The sequence below is a fragment of the Talpa europaea genome (genome assembly GCF_964194135.1).
Source record: "Talpa europaea genome assembly, chromosome: 2".
NCBI classification, from domain to species: Eukaryota; Metazoa; Chordata; class Mammalia; order Eulipotyphla; family Talpidae; genus Talpa; species Talpa europaea.
The window spans coordinates 20893357-20920581 of record NC_140068.1 but is presented as its reverse complement, the minus strand read 5'-3'; the positions used below and the strand labels follow the sequence as shown (position 1 = coordinate 20920581).

The following is a 27225-nucleotide window of genomic DNA, read 5'->3' as shown; positions in this document are numbered from 1 at the left end:
AAGGAAGGGAAGGGTATTTGTTCTTCTGTGGGTCAATGGATTGGAGTTGAATCTGAGAAAGCTAGTACAAGGAAACATGAAGATTTCCGCCCCCCAAACCCTCTGCTTTTTGGAAAACATGATGTACCCTGAAGTAAGCCAGATACTTATGGCAAAATCTTGTCCAGTCTCAAGGGAAACACGCTCAGCAAACTAGAACATTTCCAGTTGTTGAGAGATATGTGCTAACACCACAATTCAGTTCACCAAAGGCCACAGAGGCAGCATGCTTATTAGTTAAAACAGCTTGGGCAAGGAAAGTGGGCAAAGGATAATTACCTAAGTTAGCATTTGACCTGGAAAAGAAAGGTTAGCATTTCTTCTCTTGGAAACACTTTCAAGAAATCTCAAACTGGAATGTTTGATTTAGAACTGTAGGGAAATTTTTATCCCTGAACCCCATGGTGCTTGACACATACAAATTTCTTGACCCTTGGATGTTTCCCCCCCAAAAGTGTTTATTTTCCATAGATGGGTAAGTTAGATTTCATTCAGGTTCTGAAGATTTTACAAAACAATCTGAAGGCCTAATCTTGGCCTAATCTTGAACTTCTAAATTCTCGTTCCCTCGGTTGTTTTAGACTTTATTGCTTTTAGCAAGCAGAAGAAACACTTTGACAAAAAAGCATTCGTATTTCTTAGAAATACTCTGGGGATTTTGATTGCTGTTGTTTGTGAATTTATCTTCATTGTAATTTATTTGGAAGTTTCCATGGTAGCAAGGTACAGAATGTGGTCTTTTGGGTAGTCAGGAAACCTGGGTTTTATTTCTGGTTTGCCATTAACCTGTTATGTCCTTGGGCATATGAGTTCATCTCACTGAAATTCAGTCTCTTCACGTGTAAACTGAAGACATTTATATATTGAATCAGACAAATTCTTATGAAGAAATGTAATACGTGAAGCTCTGAAAGCAAAGCCACTCTGGTGCAATTGAACAAGAGACCGTGGAGGCTCATTCTTCCTTACCTCATTCAAGGTCACCTGAATGACGTTGAGAATGACCTTCATTTCATCTCCAAGAGACTTTAGGATTCCTGTGCTATGTATGAACAGGACTTCTTGGCTACATCTACCACAGGAGACCCACTGAATGAGCTCTCATGTACAGGAAGGTAGTGTCTGCACAGCATGGAGGAAAGGCTGTGTGGACCACTGGGAGACAGGTTAACATAAGATGCCTCCTTAAGAGGCTGGCAATCAGCCCTGAGGCCAGTAACTACCAGAAGTCTTTGTTCCCAGAAGGCTGCCTGGCTTTGGTTAGTGAGGTTTCCAGGAGTGAAGTGGCTAGCAAAAAGAATGGTTACAGTAGCAGCAGTGGCCGTCAGCACAGCTCACCGGCCAGTGTTCCTGGGCAATATCACACTGAACCCAGCTGGGTTTTCAATGGCAGCAATGGCACTGGCTCCTAGCAGAAGCTTCTCTCAGGTTCTCCTCAAAGTTACAGTGTAGATGCCATCACTTTTCCTTTTGCAGATGTGCAATTCTATTTGGAAGTCAAGGTCGGTGTCACCAAAGTGGGCTCCTGTTGCAAGGAATTTGAGGTCATTGTCCTTCTTCATTTGCAGGGCACCAAGGGCTAAGGACATTGTGAAATTTCCCTTTAAGTTATGATGGGTACACAGAATATGAAATGCAAGTCCTACCCGGTCGCCTCTCCCTGAGTGCTGTTATCTCCTTCCACAGGCAGGACAAAGACTGTTTCTTGAACGCTTATGTCCAAGTAGGATATGACAGATGCCCTATCCCTCCCTGGGTAGCAGGAAGGCACAATTTTATTTTTTTTTTAGGTAAATTATAACATATATAAGACATCAAGTCACTGGCATATGACTAAATGACACAAATACAAATACAAATGACACGATACAAATACATTCAGTGACTTCAGAATAAGGGTATATGAACTAAAATTGGCTTATGGTGCTATTTTAAAAAACGAATCAAAAAATTAAAATATATTATCAAAAATAATATTATCGTGGATACTTAAAATTTACTGAGAGTAGATCTCAGGTGCTCTCAACACATACACTCATATTGGTGACTTTGTGAACTGATGGTTGTGTTAATTAGTTCATTTTGCAACACATACCTATATCAAATCGTCACATTTTATACCCTAAATAGATGTTTTATTTGCCAATTATACCTCAATACAGTTGGAGAAAACGGCTTATTAAGAGATCTAAACTATTGCCCCAAAAAGTAGATAAAAGAAATCATCAGTCTTCAACTCTTTTTTTATTTTATCGAGTGCTAACTTTCAATACTTTCCTGTATATCTGTATTTATAAAAATAGCTAACTGTATTTAAAAAAATGTAAATGTATAAAGGAATTCTTGAACTTCCCTCAAAATAATGGATAACAACCATGAAATCATTCTTGTACCTTTTAGTAAATGACATTGCTATGTGGTAAGCACTGTTCTAAACACATCACATGTGCTTATTATTTATTTAATTTTCCTAATAACTCTAGATTCTATTCCTATGTCCAATTCTCAAATGAAGAACTAAAGGCAAATAAGTGAAGTAACTGGACCGAGGTTATTTAGCTAGTAAGGGCAGCGCTGACTTTTGAACATAGCGGTGTGATTCAGACCCTATATTCAGATTTCTCTATTAAATATAATCCACTGTAATACTAAATCAAATGCAATTTTCTGAAATTTTTTTGTGGGGTGGGTTTAACAGAGGTTTTATTTGTACTAAAGCGCACCGTAGTAGCCACAAAACAGGTGAGGAGACAAGGTTCACAACTTTGGTTCAAGGTCTCTGGTTCAAGGTCAGTGTGTGTGGGAAGGCTGATTAAGTCCCAAAAAGCATCTGTCACTATGAGTGTCTTCCAACCCCACTGGCCTAAGACAGCAGAACCCACAGATGGATCAGAGAAGGTGCAGAAATGATAATATGCTGCAGAAGCATCAAGGAGACACTGGCACCTACAATGATTATTGGGTTTCTTTGCAAGTTTGGAAGCATTTTCAGACCTTGGTGGTAGCAGCAAAAGAGACTTTACATTCTTAGTATCTGGCTGAGAAGTAGAAAGCTTTAACGACTCTCCTAGTTTCCAAAACAGTGCTAGGTGCCATCTTCACAATCTCTTCCAGCCTCGTCAAACCATATACAATTTTCTTGATGAAACTATAGAAGGCTGGGCCTCCTCAGTGTTGCAGTGTGTTGAGCATGGCGCTGTGGATCTGTCCATAGCCTCTGCAGCGTGGGTTCAATTCCTGGGCAGCCAGGGAGATACCCACAAGGCGTGACAGACCTCTCCTGTCTCACCCGCTGCTCCCCTCAGCAGTGCTTTCAGCCTGTCTGCCTGCTCTGCTCCCTGCACTGTCTCTGGTGAATCATCTCACCCTCCCGTACCTCTGGCCTGTACCCCAGCTCTTATAAAAATAAATAAATCTTAAAAAAAAAAGAAACTATAGAAGGATAAAATGTTGGAGTTGAAATCAGTCTCAGGAACGAGTGCATCCCTATCTCTCATATTAAAAATAAGCGCAATGAGTCCAATTTAAGAAAGGAAACTTACCTCTTGGTTCAGCCGAAAGTTCCATTTTCCATAAAGTTTTTCTAAATGACTTCCATTAGCATTTTCCCTTAAAGACATTTTTTTTTTTAATGCTAAAGGAACTATTAACTAGGAAATCATCAGACAAATAGGAATGTTATGTCCCTGAGTAAAAGATCACTAGCTGAGGAGGTCATTTACATTTTCTTATGGTGAATTTTCTTTTTAAATAATTTGATTTCATTTTAGAAAGTCTCTTTGAAAATCTAGCAGCATCCAAAGTTCTGATGGACAATTCAGTTATTATAAAGAAAACTACTGTAGGTAGGGAGTAAAACATAGCTGGTTATGTATCTCTGAGCAATTAGAGTTAAAATGTCCAGAGCCAAGAGTTTTTCAGCCATCTAAACAGAAAAATAATTTTCCTGATGGTCAAAATCAGGGATATATATATATATATATATGAATTCAGTCATTTCTTTAAAAAAAATTGTAGTCTCAAACCCCACTTTTGCTCAGATTTGTCTGTTTTACATGACTGAGAACCACCAAAGTATGACTGTTTGATTCAACCAGAGAGGCCAAGAATTGACCACAAAAGCAAGAATCAAGGTATGTCTTCTTAAGGGAAGACATTCAGCAGAGCTGAATGTAACAAGTTGAGGTTTTTTGAGGTGCTTCTATAAGATACCAAGAAAGTCACTTGTTTCAGAAGAAGACTATATTACATTCTAGAGACCAAGCATGATGCCTATCTAGATGTTTCCTCTAGAGGGTTGAACCCATCTGAAGGCAGATTTGGCAGATTTATTTCAAGATTTTGGCAGTCCCAAGACATTTAAACTATGGCAATTGTAAAATTTTCTCCTAGATTTCTAAATGGTGTCTGTTGAAACCTGATATCAACAAAGCTATAGCCTCAGGACTTTCTGAGACCAAGACCAGTTCAGAAAATAAGAACCTTTTCCCCTTAGTAATATATAACAAACCAAAGATTAATATTTTTTAAAGATGTATTTATTTATGCATACAAGAACTTGGGTACAGGCCAAAGGTGCGGGGGGTGAGAGGATTCACCAGAGACAGAGTGAGGAGCAGAACAGGCAGATATACTGAAATACACTGCTGAGGGGAGCAGCAGGCAAGACAGGAGAAGTCTGCTGCACCATGTGGGTTGCTCCCTGGCCAGCCCAGGATCGAACATGTGCTGCAGAGGCTGCAGATAGCTTTACAATGCTGTGCTTAACCCCTTGTGCCACCAGGGTGGCCCCCAAAGATTAATATTTTTGCATATAATAAACTCATTTATAAATGAATTAAGAAACACTAAACTTGAAACCATTCATATGGGAAAACGGTCAACTGTGATTGAGAGAATAATAAATGGGCATAAACATATGTAGTAAACACACCTGGTAGAGGCTCAGAACTTCTCTGCCAGGCTGATGTTTACTCACACAAATGAGAAGGAAGAAAATGACTAGTACCTCTCAGGACACACAGACTTATTTAGAGCCAGATTATTATCTTTGATGACTTAAGTTTTACCTGGGGAAAATTGTAAATGTTTGGGGACTTAAACTTTTGAAAAGGCCCAGACTCTTCTTTCTTGGTCTTCTCTTAATTCCCTAATTTATATAAAAAAGGTCAAAGGATAGGATGAAACTAACAGACCCAGTCAACTGAACTGAAAGAATTGAACTCAATGGAAAGAACAAGCGCAATAAGCTTAATCAACGTGTTTGGACTCCCCAAATGCCAGTTCCCCGAAGCTTATGACAATATCCTTTTTACTATTTAAAAACTTCTAACACAGTGACTAAACATCCATGGAAAGAGGAGCAAATGATGGAGGGAAATGATACAATTGTTACTGCCTGTGTCTTCACAAACTTAGAAATGCAGCTAGATGAGGTCCCTTTTCATTCATTCATATGCACAAATTTGTACTTATCAAGTGCCTACTTGTGCCAGGAAAAAGTGAGAGGCAAGAATACTGCTCTTATAGAGTTTCATTCCAGTGGAGAATAATAGGCAATAAACAACTCAATGAATCATTTCTAAATCTGCATAATGCTACAAAGCATATTTGGGGGCATATCCATAAATGGATGGATTATGACCTTGCCAAGTGATACCGGAATTGTCAGGCCTAGTCTCCCAGCCAGGAACAGATCCCAGGCTGCCGGGCAGCGCTGAGTCCCGGCCACTAGACTCCCATGGGTTGGTGTCTCACGAAGCCGCAGCAGGAACTTCGCAGACAAGCGAGAAGAGGCAGGTTTGTTTATAGAAAGAAAAAGTTTATTGAGGAGGAAAAGAGCAGAAATAAAGTGGGACTCCCAAGCCAGGAAACCAGGCCTGGGAGGGGCAAGGAAGCCAAAGTGGAGTTGTGTCTCAGGGAATATATACCTTCTTTCCCTCATTATTCTAAAGCTCCACCAGTTTCTTTGTGATTGGTTAGTTCTCGGCTGTCTCACTTAATTTGCTACTGAGTGGGGGATCTTCACATTCCTTATCTAACAGCTTTCTCTTTCCCCATTTGTTATATCATTATCTTTATGGCCCAGTCTTCTGGATGGGCATCCCTGCATTGAAGTTAAACTGCTGCCCTTCTAAGTTGTCCATAAATTAAACCACTCTCCATTTCTCCAATCTCCGCCTCCCTTTACCACCTGAAGGAAACCAGGACCAGCGTTAACAATGTTGTCCTTGGTCCTGAGATGTTTGTTTTTCCTAGTGAAATGGGTTACATTCCCTTGGTTGTCCTTATCTCTGAAGCCTCCCTAAATTCTTCAGAGGTCCCCTCCTGCATTGTCCCTAAAACTGCCTAATTTCTAGCTTGCCCTGTGTCTCACAAGGATCTGGCACCATCCAAGCCTTTAATCTTGAGGTTGATCTATGTCTCCAGGACTCATTTACCCAGCCTCATCTCTATCTGGGGGACCATTCCTGTAAGGTCTCAACAGGTTGCTGCCTCCTGCTTTCCAAGAACAATGAAAACTCAGCCACTTCACCAAAGATAAACTTGCACCACTTAGAATATTTCCATGCATTTTTTGTCCTGTTTTTCTCATTTAGCTTCAATACCACATCACAGTCTATCATTTGATGAATATTTTATTCAATGGATAGGAACCCAAATTTAGCTTCCACTGAGCTTCTGGTTCAATTGGAAATGCAAATAACCCAAGCAGGTTATTTGTATTTTATTGTGCTGAGGAAAATGCTACCCTAAAATCTACTATCTTGGTGTATTGATTATTTGGAGCTGAAGGTACTTGAAAAACAGTAAACACAAGAAGAGACTTCCTCTGAACTTATCTACCTCAAGACAGATCCTCTAAAATGAACTCAATAGTCATCAACCCACTCTCCAGGTGTTTCATCAACTGGGAAAGGTTGATTCACCACAGGAGAGAAGACTAAGACCTTCACATCACATTCAGACAAACTCTGTCATACACTATCATCTCTCCCATCCATTATTCTAAGGCCCTTTCATCTGTCCTAAAAATCACTTTCTCCCCCCTAAATTGCCTATATTCACTTCCATTTCCCTATTAAGACTTAAATCTTTACATAAGCTGTCAAATCTCACCACTTTTTTGAGCTTTCGTTTTTTCCCTGTGATGCCCCCATGTGTGTAATATTAAAAATTTATAAATTCCCCTTGTGAACTTGCTGTTATCTCTGTATTTCACAGACCCAGTTCCTGAACCTAGGAGGGTAGAGGGAGAGTCTTTCCTTCCCTGTAGAGTGAAGAAGAAAGAGGAATGCACTTATTTCAATAAATGTAGGCTATTTTCATGAGTAGGGGAGGTGTGCACATATATTACACTGATGCTGTTTCCCCACCTACTGGGTTGTTATCAAATCCATGGATTCTTAGACTCATGGAAATTTAGCATCTTCTCCTCCAGCCTGCTGAGGCCCTTGGAATTTCTACCAGTAAGCGCTAGGAAGGTCTGGTTTCAATAGGAATAGTTCCCAAGAATGATAACATAGAACTACATTGTAATCTGTTTTTGAAAAGGAACACAAATTAGATTAGTGAGCGCCAGAAATACGGTCCCTATGAGAATGAAAGTTGAAATCCCCTTTTGTGGAGATGAGGGAGGAGGAAAGGAGGCAGGATAGTAAGCACCTCACACTGAGATTAGGGAATTGAGGGACAAATGGAGAGAAAGGAAGAGCATTAAAGGCAAATTTTCATAGTGGCATGCACTCCTCCAAATATCAGCTATAACAGTGTGGTATCCATAGAAAGGGGAGGTGCCGGGTTCCCTGCCCCACTCAAGGAAGGGTGGAATTGAGCAGTGAGGAGATGCAGAGAGATAGAAAGGATGAAGCAAGAGAGATGGAGGAAGAGCAAAGGAGGGACATGGATCAGAGAGAGATGTGAAGAAGTTGTGCTTGCTTTTCAGCCTTGGACTTGTACCAGGGACTTGGGGGACATGGAAGAAGACACTTGAAAGTGACAGAGACATGGGTGAGAGGCCCTTGGGAGGCTGACAATGGCAGCCTGTATCTTAACTTTGATTTTGCTCTTTTCTTTCCAGAGTTGTCTGGTGCCTTCTGCCCCTTACCTGTGAGTCCCCACCAGAAGGATCCCTAGTCTTATAACAGTCTTTTAGGTCTTAGTGGTCCTGCTTTGGGCCAACCCTATTTGGCTGGGCATTTACCTACAAGGGGATGGGTAACTTTGGGTATTTCATGTGGAAACTTTTAAACTATATTCTTTCTGTTCTCTTCTCTCTACCAATTGTATTAAAGTTCCTATCCATTGAAGGTCTTATGCACTAGACAATGTTTTGTCTTGATATGGCAGATAACATAACCCATTTAGAACAGGCAGCTTTGGGGAGCTTGGGGGGGAGTCTTTCATTCTGCCCACTAGGACTAGTTTTTTCAGTTAACGTGCAGCTTACTGCTAAATCTGACACGGTACACTAGATGGTTCCTACCAGCGCCCATTTCCAGTCATTTTGTCATTGTTTACATTTGGTCATTAATAACAGCATACACAGAAATGGAAGCCAATAACTGAATACTTATATTTATGATCTAACATTGAATCGCTTTGCCAAGTATTTCAGTCAATTGTTGACAGAAAATAAAACCAGAATTCATGGAGGAAGGAATTTTTGAGTTTGGCATTCCATACTTTCAGGCAAAGGGATAAGAGGAGCTCTTTGAGGCATTAAAGCAGCTCCCTCACTTGCAGGGAAGGTCTTGTTCCTGCTATTAGTGACACATTGGGTTATTGTGTCGGGGGAAACTGGGGTGGGCCAGAGGTACAGGGGTGAAAGAATTCACAAGAAACAGAATGGAAAATAGGAGGTGGATTTATTGACATCCCTGCAAGGGACAGGGAGGGGGAGACAGGAGATATCCTGGGGTCTGAAGAATGGCTTGAGGCTCTCCTTTATAAGCTCTTGGGATGTCAGTTTGCACCAGTTATCTGCTAGGATGTTAGGGCGAGGCATTGACCTTTGACTTAGAATGTCCCCAGGCTGCTTCCACTTTGCTAGAGATTTGCTGGTCAAGGTCTAGGTGATGGGCCTTATCTTCTGGTCCCCATAGCAACCATGTTGATTCCAAATTTGCCCACTGGGCAAGGAATGGGGGAATTCCAGGTTTGTTTGTTGTTTGTTTGTGTTTTAACCTTAGTAATGATGCCACAACAATAAGGAGTCTCTCCTGCATGTTCTCCTTCCCTTCCATTCTTTCCTTTTTATTCACTATCAAATAAAAAATATCTTACTGGTCTTGCCCATCTATTAAGTGTTTAAAAGCTGGTGGCATAAGGGATTGAGAAGCAGCACCATGAAGCTATCCACAGCCACTGCAGCATGAGTTCGATTCCTAGCCAGGGAGGTGACCACATGGCACAGCAGACCTTTCCTTACTTGCCCACTGCTCCCCTCAGCAGTATATTTAAGTCAACCTGCCTCTGTTGTGCTCCCCACTTTGTCTCTGGGAATCATCTCACCTCTCCCCCATCTCTGGCCTGCACCCCAGCTCTTGTACACATAAATAAATAAATAACTCTTTAAAAAAAATGAAAAAGCTAAGTGTATGGTCAAGGAGAGGCCTGATTCAGAAGGTGGAAAGGAGTAAGAATTAAGAAAGGACATAATCTAAAACATCATCACTCCAGTGGCAGAATCATGGAAAATGGGGATAGAGCAAAAACAAAGGGCCCCAGGCCACTCCTGCATGTGACTGCTAAGCAAGATGGCCTAGCAGCTACCTGGAGACAATCAAAGTGGCAGTTGTTAAGTGTGGCCTTTCAGATTTGTAACCCTATCTTGCATACCGGGGACCAAATTGTAGACCAGAAAGTAAATCACAGAAGCTACAGAAGGAGTTGAGGGGACAGAAATGAGCCAAAACAGGCTAATTCTAGTTCCAAAGGAGCACAAGGGGAGAGTGGTCTGAGGATTAAAGGTGGTCTTTTACATACGTGTACATCACATTTATCATCTTAACTAGCTGGGGAAGTTTCCAGGGGATGGAACCAAGGCTAGTCTGGTTTCCAAATCTCCATCTGCCCCTGCCTCAGGTCCAGGTTTGGCTAAGTGACTGTTGTGTGTTTGTGAGGCTGGCGGCCAGGATCAAATGGCCTTGAGACTATAGACTTGAGACTTTAAATGCTGTAGGGTCTTTCCTCAAGCACTGATAGCTTAATAGTTATGTAACAAGGAGGTCCCAGGAAAAGAGCAGGTTCCAGGTTCCCTGCTCCACCCAAGAGAAGGTGGAGCTGAATAGGGAGGAGGAAAAGCTGAAGAGGAGACTAGGAAAGAAAGGGAGCAGGATCGAAAGCAAGAATAAGAGCTGGAGGCGGCACATGTAGCAGAGAGACATGTGAAGAAGCGTCACTTGCTTTTTCGGTCCTGGACTAGCTAAAACAGACGTGGGTGAGAGACCCGTGGGGAGGTTAACAAGGGTAGCTTTTATCTTGCTTTTGCTTTTTTCCTCCCAGACTTCTCTGGTTGTGTCTGAGCCTTTTCCATATGTCCCCACCAGAAGGTGCTTTAGACTTGTAGCAGGCTTTTGGGCCTTGTTCTGGGTCAACCTTGTTTGGCTAGACATTTTACCCACGAAGTTGTGGGTAACTTTGGGTGCTTGATTGGGAAACTATATTCTTTATCATTTCTGTATTGCACACTAATTGTATTAAAGTTACCTTCCATTAAAGGGCTATGTTTTATCTTGATGCAGGGGATGTCAGAACCTATTTAGAGCAGGCAGGTTTGTGGGTTCTGGGGTGCCCCTCTCCCTGCCTTGTAACAGTTACCACTTAGGAGTATGGGGCTTGAAGTATGAAGGCCAGTTCCAATCCCCGTAGTGCCAATTACTGATTGTGCAGACTTTGGGCAAATGGCTTAAGTTTTTAAGCTTCGCTTTCTTCGACTGCACAGAGCAGTTGCTGAGCTTTAAATGGCAGGACACACTGCAAACAATTAGCCTAAGGTCGAGCACATTGTAAGGACAGCGTTCAGACGCCCAGTTTCACCTAATCCTGGGCTGACCTGTGATGCTCAAGGCCACAGGCCTCAGGGGTCTGTCTTATGTCACCTTGGAGCCGCAACCCAGCAGCCTCGAGTCCGCGGTTAACAGGAAAGCTGAAGACGGGAGATCCAGGGCTGGAGCTGCTTCTTTTTCTTGAAATCCCCGCGGGGGAGCCGTCTAGGGTGCTGCCCTCCGAGCTCATCACGTGCACAGCCTGACTCTTCTAACCCCAGCCCGAGCCCTGCGGTCCCAGACCCTGCCTGGGGTGGTTTTTAGGGTTTTCTTTATTATTTCCCTTCTTGCTCTTCACAGTTGATGATTTCTGCAGAAAAACGGCTAACAAAAAGAACCTAGTTCATTTCCAGTTCCCAGCACCGCGATTTCCACAGGGATATGACGTTGTGCTCAGCTTCCGAAATGCCCAGGTGACTCACGCGGGGACACCCCGGGGCGGGACGCAGGAGTTTCTCGGGGCAACTAGGCGGGCCGGGCGGGCGGGCGGGGCGGGACGGCGCGTCCCTCGCCCGCCCCCCCCCGAGCTGCGCCCCCTAGCGGCGGGACAGCAGAGTGCGCCCCGAGCGCCCGCCGAGTCATGTGATTGGAAAGTCCCCTGGAATTCCCCTATAGTCGCGGGCACTAAAACAGAAAGGGAAAAAAGAAGAACTGGCAGTCTGCAGCCTTGCGCCGGCCAAGTGCAGCCAGCTCGGAGCCCGCGGGAGCGCTGTGGCGGCTGCCGCGGCGGGCGAGACCCACACACACCCCCCGTGGACCCGGCCAGCGAGCGACCCCCGCGCCCCGGCGTCCATGGGGCGCCGCTTCCACCCGGCGCAGATCGCGACCCCCGCCTGCAGCGCGCGCTGGCCCTGACACGCGCTTGGACTTTCAGAAGAAGATCCTGAGGCCGGGACAGGTGACTGGCGTCCCGGTGCCGTCTGCTGCGAACTCCTAGGAAACGCTGCGGGTGCGTAATTGGCATCGGTTCCCAGGTGTGTTGGGCACTGGCTTTGCAGCCGTCCTGGAAGGGGCTGGGTTAGCCGTTTGTGTCCTTTGCAGGGAGTTGAGGTCGCCCCACCAGATGTCGGGCTGACAGCCTTGAATTTCTCTAGCCTGCTGCCCTTTTCAGATAATGCAGAGAGCTTAAAGGGCCGTGGCTGGTGGGGAGTCGCTCCTGGAGCCCTTTCGACCTGTGGTTGTTGGTGCTTTGCTCCTTCTCGAAATCAAGCCTTGCATGCTTATGGCCACGTAAACCTTGCAGAGCCACTGTGGCTGCTTCTTTCCAGTTTGTGCAGAACTAGTCCAACGTGGGTGGAGTGTCGCAAGGGCAATGAAGCCCCGCGGAGGTGGGGGGCTCTATCAGCTCAGCCTTTCTAGGCAAAGCTTGCAGACACTTGGGCGTTCTGTGCGGGGAGGTGGGTGGGTTTGCAGTTCGGGGCTCATCATTTTCAGGTGCAGCAGTCTAAGAGAAGTCTGCAAATCGCTGACCTGCCTTTGGGGGCTCCAGTTTAAAGGGCTCTGCAGGCCCCTACTCCAGCCCCTACCCCACAGTCTGTCTTTGTCAGCCCGGGTCGTCCCACATCCTGCCACCTGGCCTCTCAGGAAAGCAGTGGTATTAAGCAAGGAAGGAGCTCAGCTCTTTTTGAGACCGCTTTGTGTTCAGTTCTCCCTGCCTGTGATCTTTCCTTGGAAAGCTAGTCTGGTCAAGTGTCTCCAGACTGGGTTTTGGGAGAAGTGTTGTTTGTTAAAAAGTCTTCTGGGCCACAGCCCTAATGCTCCAAACCATTGAGCTGCCTATTACTATTCCATTCTCATTGTCAAAGGTGCTTGTTTGATTTCTGCAAGTCTTTCTACAACTTTTGAATTATTGCAGAGGCATTTTCCGAAAACTAGATAAGGTGTTTGTTGATTAAAAAGTCATCAAGGTAGCAGAAGTGTAAAAGACATGTCAAGGGTAATATTGTATGTCTTTGCCTCTAGGATGTTAGAGTTATGCATCACCCACATTTAATCTTAAGTGTGGAGAAGTCTGAGTCCTGGGGACTTGAACAGTGGGTCTTGATTTCTGTTAAGGAGGCAGTTCTGCAGACTGTGAAATGAAGTGACACCAGACTAGTGCATATTGGCTTTTGCATGTCTTACCAATGGTTTATAGCCCTCACTGCTTGAGATCTATTGGAAAATATTTAGATTCAGAAAAGAATAATAGCGTGGAAAAGCAAAAACAGATAACACCTAGCTTTTTAAAAAATCTTTCTACTGTCTACCTGTTTCCATCTGAAAGCGGCAAGCACCATAGCCTCTGGTGCGGTGTTGTGACAAAAACAGGGCAGGTGTTGGAAGACCTGGCTTCTAGGCTAAGCTCAGCCAGTGGATGGCCAGGGGAGCGGAACAGGGCCTGTACTTCTGTGTCCTTAATTGCAGACTAAAATGGTCATGTTTCAAGATGGGAATAAGGTCACCTTTGATTTTTAGCTACAGCATCAAGCACAATGCTGGACCCTCAGCAGTGGTTCAGCACTGCCTGTCTGAGGGTGGGGGCATGAATGAATGAATGACATTGTGAAAGAGACTTTTGCCGTGCCACAGAGAAGTATGCGTGTGCACGTGTGCGTGTTCATGCCAAGTTTTTGTCCCTTCACGCGTCTGTGGTTCTATTGTGATTTTGTCCAATTCCACCTTCAGGGATGGATGACATCAAAGGGGAGATTACCGACTGACCTAAAGAATGATTTGTCCTAGGCCTCACCTAGCAATCAGATTAAGAATTTCCCATCCAAAACCACCATCAGAAAATTCCTCTCAAGCGATCTTGGAGTCATCTAGCCCAACTTCCTCCTTTGAAAGTGTCACAAGAATTTAGACAACTTTATCTATAGCTTTAGGATGCTTTGCCTACCTAGAAGTAGCTTTCCTAGAATCTAGGCTTTGCCTCCCTCTCATAGGCTTAATTGCTTTCTCAACTGGAGGCTTCCCCTGACTAATAGTATGATGCAGGAGTGGGATGAACAATTGCTATGAAACTTCCCAAGGAAAATCTGTGTGCTCTGGAACCATCTTCCTCTGGGAATTTAGGGTGTCTGGCAAGCTATATCCTCCTAGTGGCCGGTGGATGAGAACTGACTCCCTCCACACCATTCTGCAGTGCAGAGACCCCACGCAGTGTCAGGTCCCATCATTCCACCTGTTGGCCTGCGTTGCAGGTGTTCATCTTTGCCTCAGTTCTTCCTCACTTGCCTCAGCTATAACATCTTTGCCTGCTTCCCAAATTTCATTTCCTTCCACCAGTTGATTTGAAGATTTCAGGGTAAAGATGCAGTGGGAAATGCATCTGAGTGTTGGTACCTGCAAGATGATAATACAATTTGCTTGACAGTTGAGTTGAAACAACTGAGTTCCAATGTCTTCTCCTGGAGATGAGAATCTACTGCTCTATTCTTTATATTCTGTTTTTCATTCTGATGCTGTAAAGTTCATTGGCAAGTTTTTGAAAGAACTTAGTTCTTGACTACTAAGTTTGCTCTCAAAATGACAAAGCATTGTGCTGGAAATAGGCTTTTGGTCGATTATAAAACCTTTGGCTGTAGTTTTTAGTAAATACTGTAATAACTTTTATAAATAAACTCTTTATTGAGATTTCTTTTTGGGCAAAAGAGGTTATGCTCTTCAGCAGCCTAGGGGACAGCAAAAAGTTACAGGGCTTTTCCCAGATATTTGCTGTCTTCCAGTTTAGGAAGACTGTGCTTAAAGAGACAAAAAAAGACTTGCCTGAGAGCAGGGATTGCTTGTGGGTGGTCTTAGGGGAGGAGCTATGCTCGTCATGGCTACTTGGTGCCTGAAACTGGCGCTCAGCTCTCCTGAAATCCCGTGGCAGCACCATAGTGGCAGTGGCCTGAGATGGGCGCCTAGAAGGCACAGTACCTATTGCTGACAGACGGGCTTGGCTCCCCGACAAACTTTACTGAAAACACGGGTTATTCCCCTCCTCCTCAGTACCCACTTGCCGCCTTCCTTCTCTTGTTTAGACTAATCTTTAAAAGTGATGTAACTTAAAACAGTCCAGTGTGAGTTAATCTTTGGGGCCAGCTAGTATCCTGGGAGTAGAGGTGACTAAGATCTTTTGCCTACAGATTAGGGTAATGACAAGATCAAACGCTGGGCTTTCCTGCAGGCAGGTATATAGGACGAGCATCAAAGGCAGACTAACGGAATAGGTCTTTTCCCTCCTCTTCAGGTGTTTTCTAGCACAATGGCTGAGCAACTCCTTCCTCAGGCTTTGTATTTGAGCAATATGCGGAAAGCTGTGAAGATACGAGAAAGAACTCCAGAAGATTTTTTCAAACCTACAAATGGAATCATTCATCATTTTAAATCCATGCACCGATACACCCTGGAAATGTTCAGAATTGGCCAGTTTTGCCCACAGTTTAGGGAGATCATCCACAAAGCTCTCATCGACAGAAACATCCAGGCCTCCCTGGAAAATCAGAAGAATCTCAACTGGTGTCAGGAAGTCAGGAAGCTCGTGGCCCTGAAAACCAATGGTAAGACTGCTTCTGCCTCGCGGATCCTCCCCCGTGCTCCCTTCATGCCATTTTAATAGCATGAACCCAAACTCAATCCCTTGAGGCCATAGACACCTCAGTATAGGACAGCCTGGTATGGGAACTCATGGAATAAAAGCAAGTTTGTTTCGAGAATGATTTTAATGAGAGTCCTTTCTAGTTGTGTATAGTAGAGCAGAGTGTATTGACACTTGGGAGATGTGCTTGTGAACACCTTGCTCCCCTTGGGTGATTTATGTGTGTTCTTGCAATTGCTAAATCGTCTGTAAAATACCCTTCCCTAGTCAGTAATGGAACTATTAAAGGGTTTTAACAATAAATAAATTAAAGGCTTTATGTTCGAAAGAAAGCGTGGTGTGAACTAGTATTTCTGGATGATGGCTTCTTGAATTGGTAGCAATTTATGGATTAACCAGTGAATGGCTATTAAGGACATTGTCTCCCGTCTAGGTTCAGTTACCTATGGTCCGATGCTATGAAGTAGGAAAATATTTGAGTTTTTTAGCACAGAGTTTTTTAGACCACCTCTACTTCATTGTTTTTAGGGATTCCTACTTGCTGTCTGTGCCTGTCTGTTCAATAACCCTTTACCGCTAGTAGCTATTTCCTGTTCTAAGCTTGACTGTTTTGTTTTTAATTGTTTCCTCTGAGCAAGAGTATGTACAGCATAGAAACACTCAAGCATACTATTTCATGCAGGTACAAAATTCTGCTCTATAGACGTTAGCTAATTATGAATACATAGCTGACCAAGGTCCATTAAAGGCTTCAAGGACTATCAGGTCAGTGACAGTCCTAAACCCTCCCAATCAAAATAATACAGCCAAGTGCAGAAAATCCTTGTGGACAATGAGATGATAAGAACATTAAGTTAATTAACCTAATTAGTACATTAACTCTGGTCATTTTTGACTGAGGTAACTTGGAATGCGGGGGTGAATACGGGGACATGGTTTGTTTTGTTTTGTTTTGTTTTGGTTCTACGGTGTCTTGTGCATCACCTCAATATCTTGCTTTTATTTTTGAAACGCAAATTCTTAGAAGCACAGAAAGAAAACTGGGGATAGCTGTTTATATTGTTCTTGGCATTGAATCAAGTGATGCCTGGAAGTAGGTAATTATGTTTAGTTATCATCAAGGAGTTTATATTCCTGACAGTTTGTGGTTTTTAACTCTCTCCCATTTTGTTACCAAAAAAGAGAACTCAGTCTGGGAGAGTTAGAAGTAGAATTTTGTATTTGCCTGGAAGAGTCTGCCACTTGTGGTAGCTCGAGGAAACCCTTATTATCATTAACAGAATTAGCTGGAATGTTATGTTTAACTTGCTCAATTCCTTAAGAAAAAAAAAAGAAATATAAATGGCAAATACTTGCTCTTCAAGGATATGTCATTTAAATTGTCAAGGATTTATGATACAAACAAAACTTGAAACGCCAGTATATTGGTAACATTTTCTGGGAAATAGGGATTTTTAGGCTCAGAATTTTTTTTATTTCCCCACTTTCAAGAAAATTCCATAAAAATCTGGAAAAGGAAAACATGATATTTAGTGAAGGGGAAAAACATTTCCTCTTTGATTTTTATGAGCATTTTTTTCCCCTAAGCCTTCCCCGATAGGAGGGTTCTACGGTCAGTGGTCTGTTTGGGGAGGGGGTGATTCACAAGTTTGCATTTGAGGATATGAGACTGCTGTGAATGAGGAAGGGAGTAGGTGGCATAAAATTGAAACTTCGTTTGAAAAATTCCAGCGTCTATTGGCTGCAGCGATTTCACTTGTATAATGAGTAGCCCTATTCCAGCTCACCCTGGCCACACCCACTTGGAAAGTCCAGGGTGCACTTCGCAGTTTAAATGTCTACACACCAGAACAAAAAGTACAATACTGTTGCTCAATTGCTAGTCAAATAACTTAGCACTGGGGAATTCCAGATGTTACTTAGGGAATTTTGTACTTGTGCATCTCAATAAAGAACTGAAAGTAAGCACAAGAAGAAGAAAAAAAGCCTTATCTTTGCTCTAGATTTTGCAAAGGGGAAATTTCAACAGAATGTAATCATTGCCACATTTCTGCCAAGACACCAGGCTGGAGTGATCTTTTTTGTTCATTTGTTTGAATACTTAATTAGCCTGTTTTCTACATGTATAAATTGACAGGATACCAGCTTTGGATATATTTTGGAAGGAGGTTTTGTTTTGTTTTGTATTTTTACAGTTTGACTATAATTACAATTGGATAACATTTCAAAAGGCTTTATTGTCCTGCTTACAGAGTAATACATGATTGCTGGATTCAGAATCCAGAATGCTAACCAGTACACCAAAAGTTTAACCTTTCTTGAGAAAAACAATTGTCTTCTCGACAAAGGAAATTAAGGGATTAACTTTTGTTATATTAAACATCTCTCCCAAATATTTATTGTTTAGAGGTTGGAAAAAATGCAGTCTCTTGAATTTTGGCTTTTAACCTGTGGAAGTAACACATTAATGGAATAAAAATTAGTTCTTTCGTGCAAAATTCTTAAAATGCTCTAAACTCTGAATTGTTTTCAAACTTAGATGTCCAAGAACTCTAATTCTTAAAAAGGTCTTGTAATTGCTAACTAGCAGGTTGACATAAAGCATTTCTGGGGGGTGTTGGTGAGTGGGTGGGTGTAGGTAATCAGGTGATCTCAATCCCACTTTACAAACCAGGAGAGGAAACTCCCAGGCCCCAAAGGCTACAGTGGAATGGTCAAGTCATTTGCACTGAGTCATACCGGCCATCCCTGTCTAGTACACAAAGCCCCGCCGGCTTCCTGCTTGGTGCTTGTTGCCTTGCCTGCTGTCTTTAGAATCAGCAAGCAGTGGCGCCAGCTTCTGGGCCAGAACATCGAGGAATGTTAGAAAGGGCTTAACGTCAGAGATCATAACCCAGTGTCCTCACTTTATTTAATTTTTTTGGTTAAAGCATTTCTTTTTTTTTAATTAATTAATTTATTTATACAAGCACTAGGTATAGTCAGAAGCGCGGGAGGGTGAGAGAATTCACCAGAGTCAGAGCAGGGAGCAGAGCAGGCAGAAGGACCGAGGTACACTGCTGAGGGGAGCAGCGGGCAGCAGGAGAGGTCTGCGCGCCATGTGGGACCCTCCTCTGGTGGCCGGGGAGCAGCTGGGGATCGAACCGGCGCTGCAGAGGCTGCGGGCAGTTTCGCGAACCGGCGCTGCAGAGGCTGCGGGCAGTTTCGCAACCCAGCGCTCAACTGCTGCGCCTCCGGGGAGGCTTGTGTCCTCACTTTACAAAGGAAAATTACTCAGAAAGGTTAAGCACTTTCCCCGAAGGTTACCGATATTAGTTACCAGAGCCAGGGTGGAGCCATGGTCCTGTTTATTCTCTGTGCCCTGTTGATCTTGTTCATTAAAAGTAAGAATGAAAAGAATGAATTTTTTTGCCCTTAAAGCTGTCATCACCTTGGGAAATGTTATTCCTTGGCCTTTGGACTAAGGCATTAAACCGTTTGCATTTCTTGCATGCCTTATTGGGTCCCCTAGATTAGCATTAGGGCTAGTGTGCTCTATGAAAACCTTTGCTTGATCACATAGTTGTGATTTGCTTGAATTTGCTTCCCTTCTGTCCTCAGGAGATGGAAACTGCCTCATGCATGCTGCTTCTCAGTACATGTGGGGTGTTCAGGACACAGACCTCGTCCTGAGAAAGGCACTCTTCAGCACACTCAAGGAGACGGACACGCGCAATTTCAAATTCCGCTGGCAACTGGAGTCTCTCAAGTCTCAGGAATTTGTGGAAACGGGGCTTTGCTATGATACACGGGTATGTTTTGTCTCTCCATTAAGCATCTATTGACATCTTCACCCCAAGGAAAGAGTCCCAGAGGCTGGCCCTTGCTTTCATGGAACATGTATTAGCTCACATGAACTTGGCTAGCAAACCTAGTCAACAGAAAACACCAGAAACCTGTGGGGTGAACCTGAGGCTTTTGTCCCTGCTGGGAAGCTTCAGGGCAGCAGGTCCTCAGCTTTGGATCGCTTTGTTTTTGCAAAAGAGCTGCTGGTGAGGGCCTTTCCTGTGGTGTTTGGCTATTTTTCGGTTCACTTGTTCATCATATGCTTTACTGGGCCAGCCACTCAGTCTCAGTCATGAGCCTTCCGGGAGATCTCAGTCACACGTTTGAAATTTTTGTGTACATTTGGATGAGGGGCATCGATATCATGCCTCATCAGGGATTTTTCTGAAAGCAGGTGCTGTCCCCACCCTCCCCCACTTTTGACTTTGCCTTGTAGTGGAAAAAAGTAAAGGAAGAAAATCAAAATGGGGAAAAAATGGTGATCATTTGAGTGATGATTTCGAGAAAGGGGGAAAATAAGCTGAGTTATAGAAATGAATAATTAGAGACCCAAGTCAGAATGATTGCTTAATGCAGAAGGCATTCAGTTTCCTTTAACCCTTCTCTTCTCCTTAGAACTGGGCTGAGGAATGGGAAAACCTTATCAAGATGGCATCCACAGATACCCCCGTGGCCCGAAGTGGACTTCAGTATAATTCCCTAGAAGAAATACATATATTTGTCCTTTGCAACGTCCTCAGAAGGCCGATTATTGTCATTTCAGGTGAGATATTTGTCTTATTTAAGTGCCTTTCAAATTTAATGTTAAGCTTTTGGAAAAACCCATGTTACTAAAATTACAGGTACTGTAGCTAAATGGAATTTGATAGAAGTCCTAATGATTTCTCTTGCCTTAAGCAGACAAAATGCTGAGAAGTTTGGAATCGGGTTCAAATATTGCTCCATTGAAGGTGGGCGGGATTTACTTGCCTCTCCACTGGCCTGCCCAGGAGTGCTACAGATACCCCATCGTCCTCGGCTATGACAGCCAACACTTTGTGCCTCTGGTGACTCTGAAGGACAGTGGCGCTGGTGAGAAAACTGAAAACCAATTCATATCTGTGCCCTCTGTTAGCTACTGGTCTACCTGGTTCACACTAAGCATCACAGTCTGCTCTTTTGCTCTTTATTGAAATAGTATGATTTAAGTCATTATTTTCATTTACATATATAGTATCCTGTCATTTACGTGGTTAGCAATGAGTGTGCAATAGCAGTAATCATAATACTCTCCTATCTTTTATATATGGCTTGGAAAGTATTTTCAGCCCAATAATTGTGATTGGAAGAAATGTGTGTGTATGTGTGTATTCAGATAATATATACATATATTACATATATACCCTCAGTATTATATGTGACAAAGGAAGACACATCAAGCCCTTAATACAGTGCCTGGCACAGAGCAGGTAAATGTTAGCTCATATTGTAATAGCTTAATATGCAGGATGCACGGTGCTCCTGAGTGCTTTAGATATGTTATTTCATCCTTGTGGGATGTAATTGTGGGCAGCCTTATTTTACACATGAGCAGTTGAAGTACAGAGAACTTGCCAGAGGGTCCAGCACTTTATATCAGCTCAGTCAGCATTCATACCCAGCTTGATCAGATTTTAAGATGTGGGAATATAATTACAAGATCTGCTGCCTCCAGCTGATGAATATTCTCTGGGCTTCCTGGAAATAGTGCATTTTATTTTTACAACTCAGTGCAGCTCTTTTCCCCATTTGAGCTTGAGTATGGCTAAATAAGATGCTTCCATTCTTTAATTGTATTCTTTCCGTGTTTTCAAAAGTTAACCATTATATATATGGCCTCACATATTATTTTTTATTAGAAGAATATTTTGCTTACGTGTTTGTTATTTTTTTCCCTCAGAAATCCGAGCCGTTCCACTTGTTAACAAAGACCGAGGGCGATTTGAAGACTTTAAAGTTCACTTTTTAACAGATCCTGAGAATGAGATGAAGGAAAAGCTCTTAAAGGAGTACTTGACAGTGATAGAAATCCCCGTCCCAGGCTGGGAACATGGCACCACACATTTGATCAATGCTGCAAAGTAAGCATTTTATTTTTAGCTCTATCCTTTGTCACTCCTTTGTCGCTTTAACTGTTTTGATTTCAGCACATAAGCTATTGCCACACCAGAACTCCACAGCAAAGTTAGTTGAAGCCAATTCCCTCTGATCTGAACCAATTTCATAGGCTCATGCACAAGCTTGAGAAGCCTTTACTTTAGCCAAGCCTGACTCCGCCTGTGAATGGCAGCAAGTAATTCATCTATGATGAATTCCCTGCACATCTGGGTGCTGAGAGTCAGCATGATAGCTTTACGAAAGCGTGTTTGCATCTAGGAGAGTTGTTTTTTGTTTGTTTGTTTTGTTTTGTTTTCAGTTGCCCTAGTGCTAGACCAACATATGTAAATTCTTGGACACAGAAGCTTTTTCTCCTGGTTTCTTGGTAAGGGCAGACATGTCAGATACAGATTGAATTAGAGAAGGTGTTTGTGTGGCAGTCACAGGGTTTTGCCACCTGGAAAGGGGAGGAGAGATCCAGAGCACAGTTCACACAGAGGTCTCAATTTTAGATGCTGGCTTCATGTTAAAGAGATGGCTGTTTCTTATAACTTGGAATGCACCAGAAAGGCACAAGAGAATCAGTTTCTCAAAGTGGAGGTTAACAAATTACAGAGAGTTCAAAGTAAATAGATAGCACCTCTGGGTGCATCTGCCTCTTAGTTACTGCACCTGGTAGTTAATGATTCTAGAGACCAGGCACAAGCTTAAAAATAAAAACAGCAAAATACAGAACACAACATTCCAACATAGTTTATACCACAAAGTACTCTTGTCCCCAATGAATACCCTGAGCAGTCTTTTACTAGAATTTGGATCTCTGAGAAGGTAGAAAGTGAAAATGTCTTTTCAAAAGAGGGATCAAGTAATAAGATACAGAGACAGTGCCAGAGTAGCCTTTTCTTTAGAATTATCTATAATGTGGAGGAGGATCAAGGTGGATTCAGTGAGACTGGGATATTGAAAAGAACAAGTCTTCTTAGCAGATGAACTTACATTATTTTCATCTAAAACATGTAAGCAAATGTATTAGCCTATGTTGTATGAGCTATAAACTCTTTATCATTTCAGTGAGTAGTTATAATATTATTGCATGATCCACATTCTAAGAGTTTGCCTGATGTGGTAATGATGCAAAATCGTGTGTGTGTGTGTGTGTGTGTGTAGTCTCACATTTTTCCTTTTGATCTTTAGATTGGATGAAGCTAACTTACCAAAAGAAATAAACCTGGTAGATGACTACTTTGAACTTGTCCAGCACGAGTACAAGAAGTGGCAGGAAAACAACGAACCGGGGCGAAGAGAGACACGTGCTCTGAATCCTTTGGAACCCTCTGTTCCCCAGCTTTCCCTCATGGACGTAAAATGTGAAACTCCCAACTGTCCTTTCTTCATGTCAGTGAACACCCAGCCTTTGTGCCACGAGTGCTCAGAGAGACGGAAAAAGAACCAAAACAAATCCACAAAGGTGAATGCCAAACCTGGCCCGGAGGCGCTGCCTGGCTTGGCACTTGGGGCCGCTCGGGGTGAGGCCTATGAGCCCTTGGCCTGGAACCCTGAGGAGCCCACTGGGGGTCCTCATTCGGCCCCACCAACTGCACCCAGCCTTTTCCTGTTCAGTGAGACCACAGCCATGAAGTGCAGGAGCCCTGGCTGTCCCTTCACACTGAACGTGCAGCACAATGGATTCTGTGAGCGCTGCCACAATGCCCGGCAACTCAATTCCAGCCGCAACTCAGACAACACGAGGCAGTTGCATCCTGGTAAGTGCCAAGCCTGCCTCCAGGATGTCACAAGGACTTTTAATGGAATCTGCAGTACTTGCTTCAAAAGGACTAAGGCCGAGCCCTCCTCCAACCTCAGCTCCAGCATTCCCCCCTCCTGCCACCAGAGGTCCAAGTCGGACCCCTCACAGCTTATCCAGAGCCCCTCCCCACATTCTTGCCACAGAACTGGGAACGAGGCCTCCTCTGGCTGCCTCTCTCAGGCCTCACGGACTCCTGGGGACCGGAAAGGGACGAGCAAATGCAGAAAAGCCGGCTGCATGTATTTTGGGACTCCAGAAAACCAGGGCTTCTGCACACTGTGTTTCATCGAATACAGAGAAAATAAACGTGAGTGAAACGATTGGTTTCCTAACCCCTGTTTCAAGACTCCCATTTAAAGAGGGTTTTCTTCCTAAATTTCTATAAGAGTCCCCTCTAGACAGTCTGTAGAATGCGATTTGCACAGAGGGACAGTGACCGTGACTGTGCCGGACACACATGGCAGTAAAGAGCACAAAATAGCATATCCTCACACCCAGGTAGACAGAGGTCATGGGAGTGTTTTCCCGGGAGGTCATTCAGTATCTGGCATTAATCAGGATGAGTTTGTACTAGGCTACCACAGCTCTCAAAACCTGGAGATCTGTTGCTGGAGAAAGGGATGTCTCCATGGTCAGTGTAAGAAAACATTTGACGTTTTGGAAATCTCTAATTCACAAGGACAGACAGTTTAGGCCTGTTTTGTTACCGTGATGTTCCAGCGTGGTATTTTCCAGGGAGAGAGATTTGTGAAGCCAGAGTTGTTTCAGTAATTAGTCTTCCTGTTTTATATTTTGCTGGATTTATGGAAGAGTATCACATGAAGATGTGAAGACCGGCCTAATCCGTGGCTGGAACCTCGTTTCCTCCCTCTAACGCCACTGTCTGTACCTCCTGGGGCCCTTCTATGGCACTGACTTGCATCCACTCTCTTCTAGGCTTTGTCACTGCTTCTGGGACAGCCAGCCCGACAGCCCCCAGGTTCCCAAACATGGTGCCCTGCCTGGGGAGGGAGTGCGGCAGCCTGGGAAGCACTGTGTTTGAAGGATACTGTCAGAAGTGTTTCATTGAAGCCCAGAATCAGAGATTTCTTGAAGCAAAAAGGACTGAAGAGCAACTGGTAAGACATTTTAGGGTATTTCCCCTCTCCTGTGGGCAGCTCTTTGCTGGAGCGATTTCTAACACTGATTAGCAGACTTTCCTCCCTGCCAAGTTCTGGGGAAGAACCTGGGGAAGTCACTGTAGTCTCCAGGGTTGGAAGTACAACAGCTGCTGTTGATTGTCATGGCCTGAGGATACTTGGGAATTCATTGCAAAAGACAAATGAAATCAGCCAGAGACTAAAGCCTTTTAAAACATCAGAGACTTCTTGGATTTGTGTTAGAAGCAGAGGCAACTACGTGGCCAGACGATTTTCTTAAATAATCCTTTATCACGAGAAGGAGAATGCAGAGCATCTCAGGTGCCTCCACTTGATGGCACCTTAAAAACAGCAAACTTTGGTTCATAGATGCCTCTCTTACTATTAACAGAACAGTGGGGAAACCTATCTATTAGTAATGCACAGAGAGGCAAGCTGGGCCAATATTTACAGGTCTGTTAGGATGGGTGATTCCGCTGGGCCTCCCCCAGACCTTGTCTGCTTTTACTGGGTTTGGGAGAAAGTCCTTGCAGAGCTCATGCTCCTAGCAGGTCCCTGAAACTCTCCTGCCCTTGGTCAGGCAAGTATTTTTCACCACCCAGCTCTTTGTGAACTTCATGCTGTCAGATGAGATGACATACTCTGCTCTGAGAATCGTGACTGATATGTCTCCCTTTTTCCACTCAGATATACAGCCAACTTAGAGACCTGCCTCGGGCCGCACAGAACACCTCCAGGCCCAAATGCGCCCGGGCCTCCTGCAAGAACATCCTGGCCTGCCGCAACGAGGAACTCTGCATGGAGTGCCAGCCGGTAGGCCCAGGGGGCCACCGGGGTGAGCCTGTCCCCACCGAAGAGCCTCCCAAACAGCGCTGCCGGGCCCCTGCCTGCGATCACTTCGGCAACACCAGGTGTAACGGCTACTGCAACGAGTGCTTTCAGTTCAAGCAGATGTACGGCTAACAGGTGGGCCAGCCCCAGCGAAGTGGGGCCTGGAGGCATTAGCCTATGTGGTGCTATACTCTAACACTTGGATGCCACCTTTGGGCTGGAGGGTGTCTTTGAGCCAGGGAGAAAAGGATGAGCTCTTCATCATGGCCCTGGACATGGTGACCAGGGGATAGTCCCAAGTGGCCTGAGAGCAGAGCTTGAGACTGGCAATGGATGGTGTCAGCCTACAGCCGGTGCTCCCCCTCCTCTCCTACCAAGCAGAAGGCTGGGAACTTTATGGACGTAGCGTGCCTGCCACGACTGCCTCATCGTCTTTTGAGAAAAGGGAAAAGACACACCTGTCAGGTGGGCTGGGAACCCAGAGCCCTTGTACCTGCCATCCTTCGTGTTTCTCAGAGGTGATGCTGAATCCTCAGCCGGCTGCCACAAGTTGGAAGCTCAGGGAAAATGGACATCTTCGGAGTGTCAGAAGTTGGTGGTTTTTCCCAAACTGCCCGATTCCTTTTCCATGGACACAGCAGAAACAGAACCATCCATGCACTGTGATTCTGAGGCTGCTGAGACTGCACAAACTTAAAAAGCAAACAAGCTGCTCTTCAAAATATGCACCTTTTAGAAATCAGAACATTTTAATGAGAAATCTGTGACTCTTGGTTAGACCTGCCTTCACTTCTAAAGAGGCTGGCTTGAACTAAGGTGTGCATAAATATCCCTTATGTATGAGGGAATTTTTTTATGATGAAATGCTGCCCTAGAAGTAGGAGGACAATAATAATAACCTATTCTCTGGTTGTTGTTGGGCAACATACAGTTTGTATGAACTCAACCAGCTACCTTGTTGTATTATATAAACTTTATTTATTTTATTGCAAACTTAAATATTTAAATGAAGATGTTTCTTCTGCTTTGTAGAAAACATTCTGGTATCTTCTTAGGCTGGCATATAGTTGCTTTGGGAGATGTTATGGAATCAGGTGAGTCCCTGCCATTGGGAGAATCTGCCTCTTGGATGGCCTTTGGTTGCCTTCCATAGGCAAGAAGGAATTTCATCACTAGTAGATTCATTAACATCTCATGCTTCTTCTTAATGAAACTTTGGCCAGAACCACTTGTGGCCATTAATAAGAAACTGCTCTCTGTGATATGTAATCTCCTCTGAGTATCCTACCTCCTTAGTGCTAAGACTGGGAAGGAGCAGGGATAAGATTAGAGAAAGTCACAGAAAAAGATGTGACCTTTGCTGTGCTGATGTGGCGTCCTGGGGTGCTGGGCAGTGCTCAGTGTCCATGGCACGTAGCATTGGGATGTGCAAAATCCTGTCACCATAAGTGAGAGGAAATTTATTTCTGTCTTTGGCCTGCATTTTCTCTTCTGTGCTTTGTGTGACTGTCATACTTTTTCTGGGGGAGGGGAGGGGTGGGGGAGGGGGCAGAAAAAAAGGAAGGAAGGGAGGGGAAACATACTGTCCCCAGAGGTAAAGGCTGCCATTTTCCTTTTTTGGGCTGGACTCGGGCCCTGAAGGTATTTGCCATCTCTCAAGTCCATCACCTTTACCACATTAGCTGACATGTTTCCACTCACAGCGCCTTGAATCCTTTTCCCTATCAACCATCTTTATGATCTAGCTTCAAAAAATTCAAATAAACTTCAGTGTTTTCATCTAGTTTCCTTAAAGTTGTTATTTTACTATTTTGTGTGTATCAATACTTTCATTCTTAATGTGAAAAAATATTATTT

The 27225-nt window shown here is 43.8% G+C and overlaps 1 protein-coding gene across 1 annotated transcript; it reads left to right on the top strand.

Annotated features, from left to right (window-relative positions):
- Positions 1-15303: 15303 nt before the first annotated feature.
- Positions 15304-25500, top strand: TNFAIP3 (TNF alpha induced protein 3; the record flags this gene model as incomplete). The annotated part of the gene is made up of 8 exons (XM_084228386.1): positions 15304-15613; positions 19252-19442; positions 20092-20239; positions 20377-20547; positions 21395-21575; positions 22786-23705; positions 24335-24516; positions 25225-25500. The coding sequence occupies exons 1-8, from the start codon at positions 15319-15321 to the stop codon at positions 25498-25500; spliced, it is 2364 nt and encodes a 787-aa protein (XP_084084512.1). The 5' UTR covers positions 15304-15318.
- Between the last annotated feature and the right edge of the window lie 1725 nt (positions 25501-27225).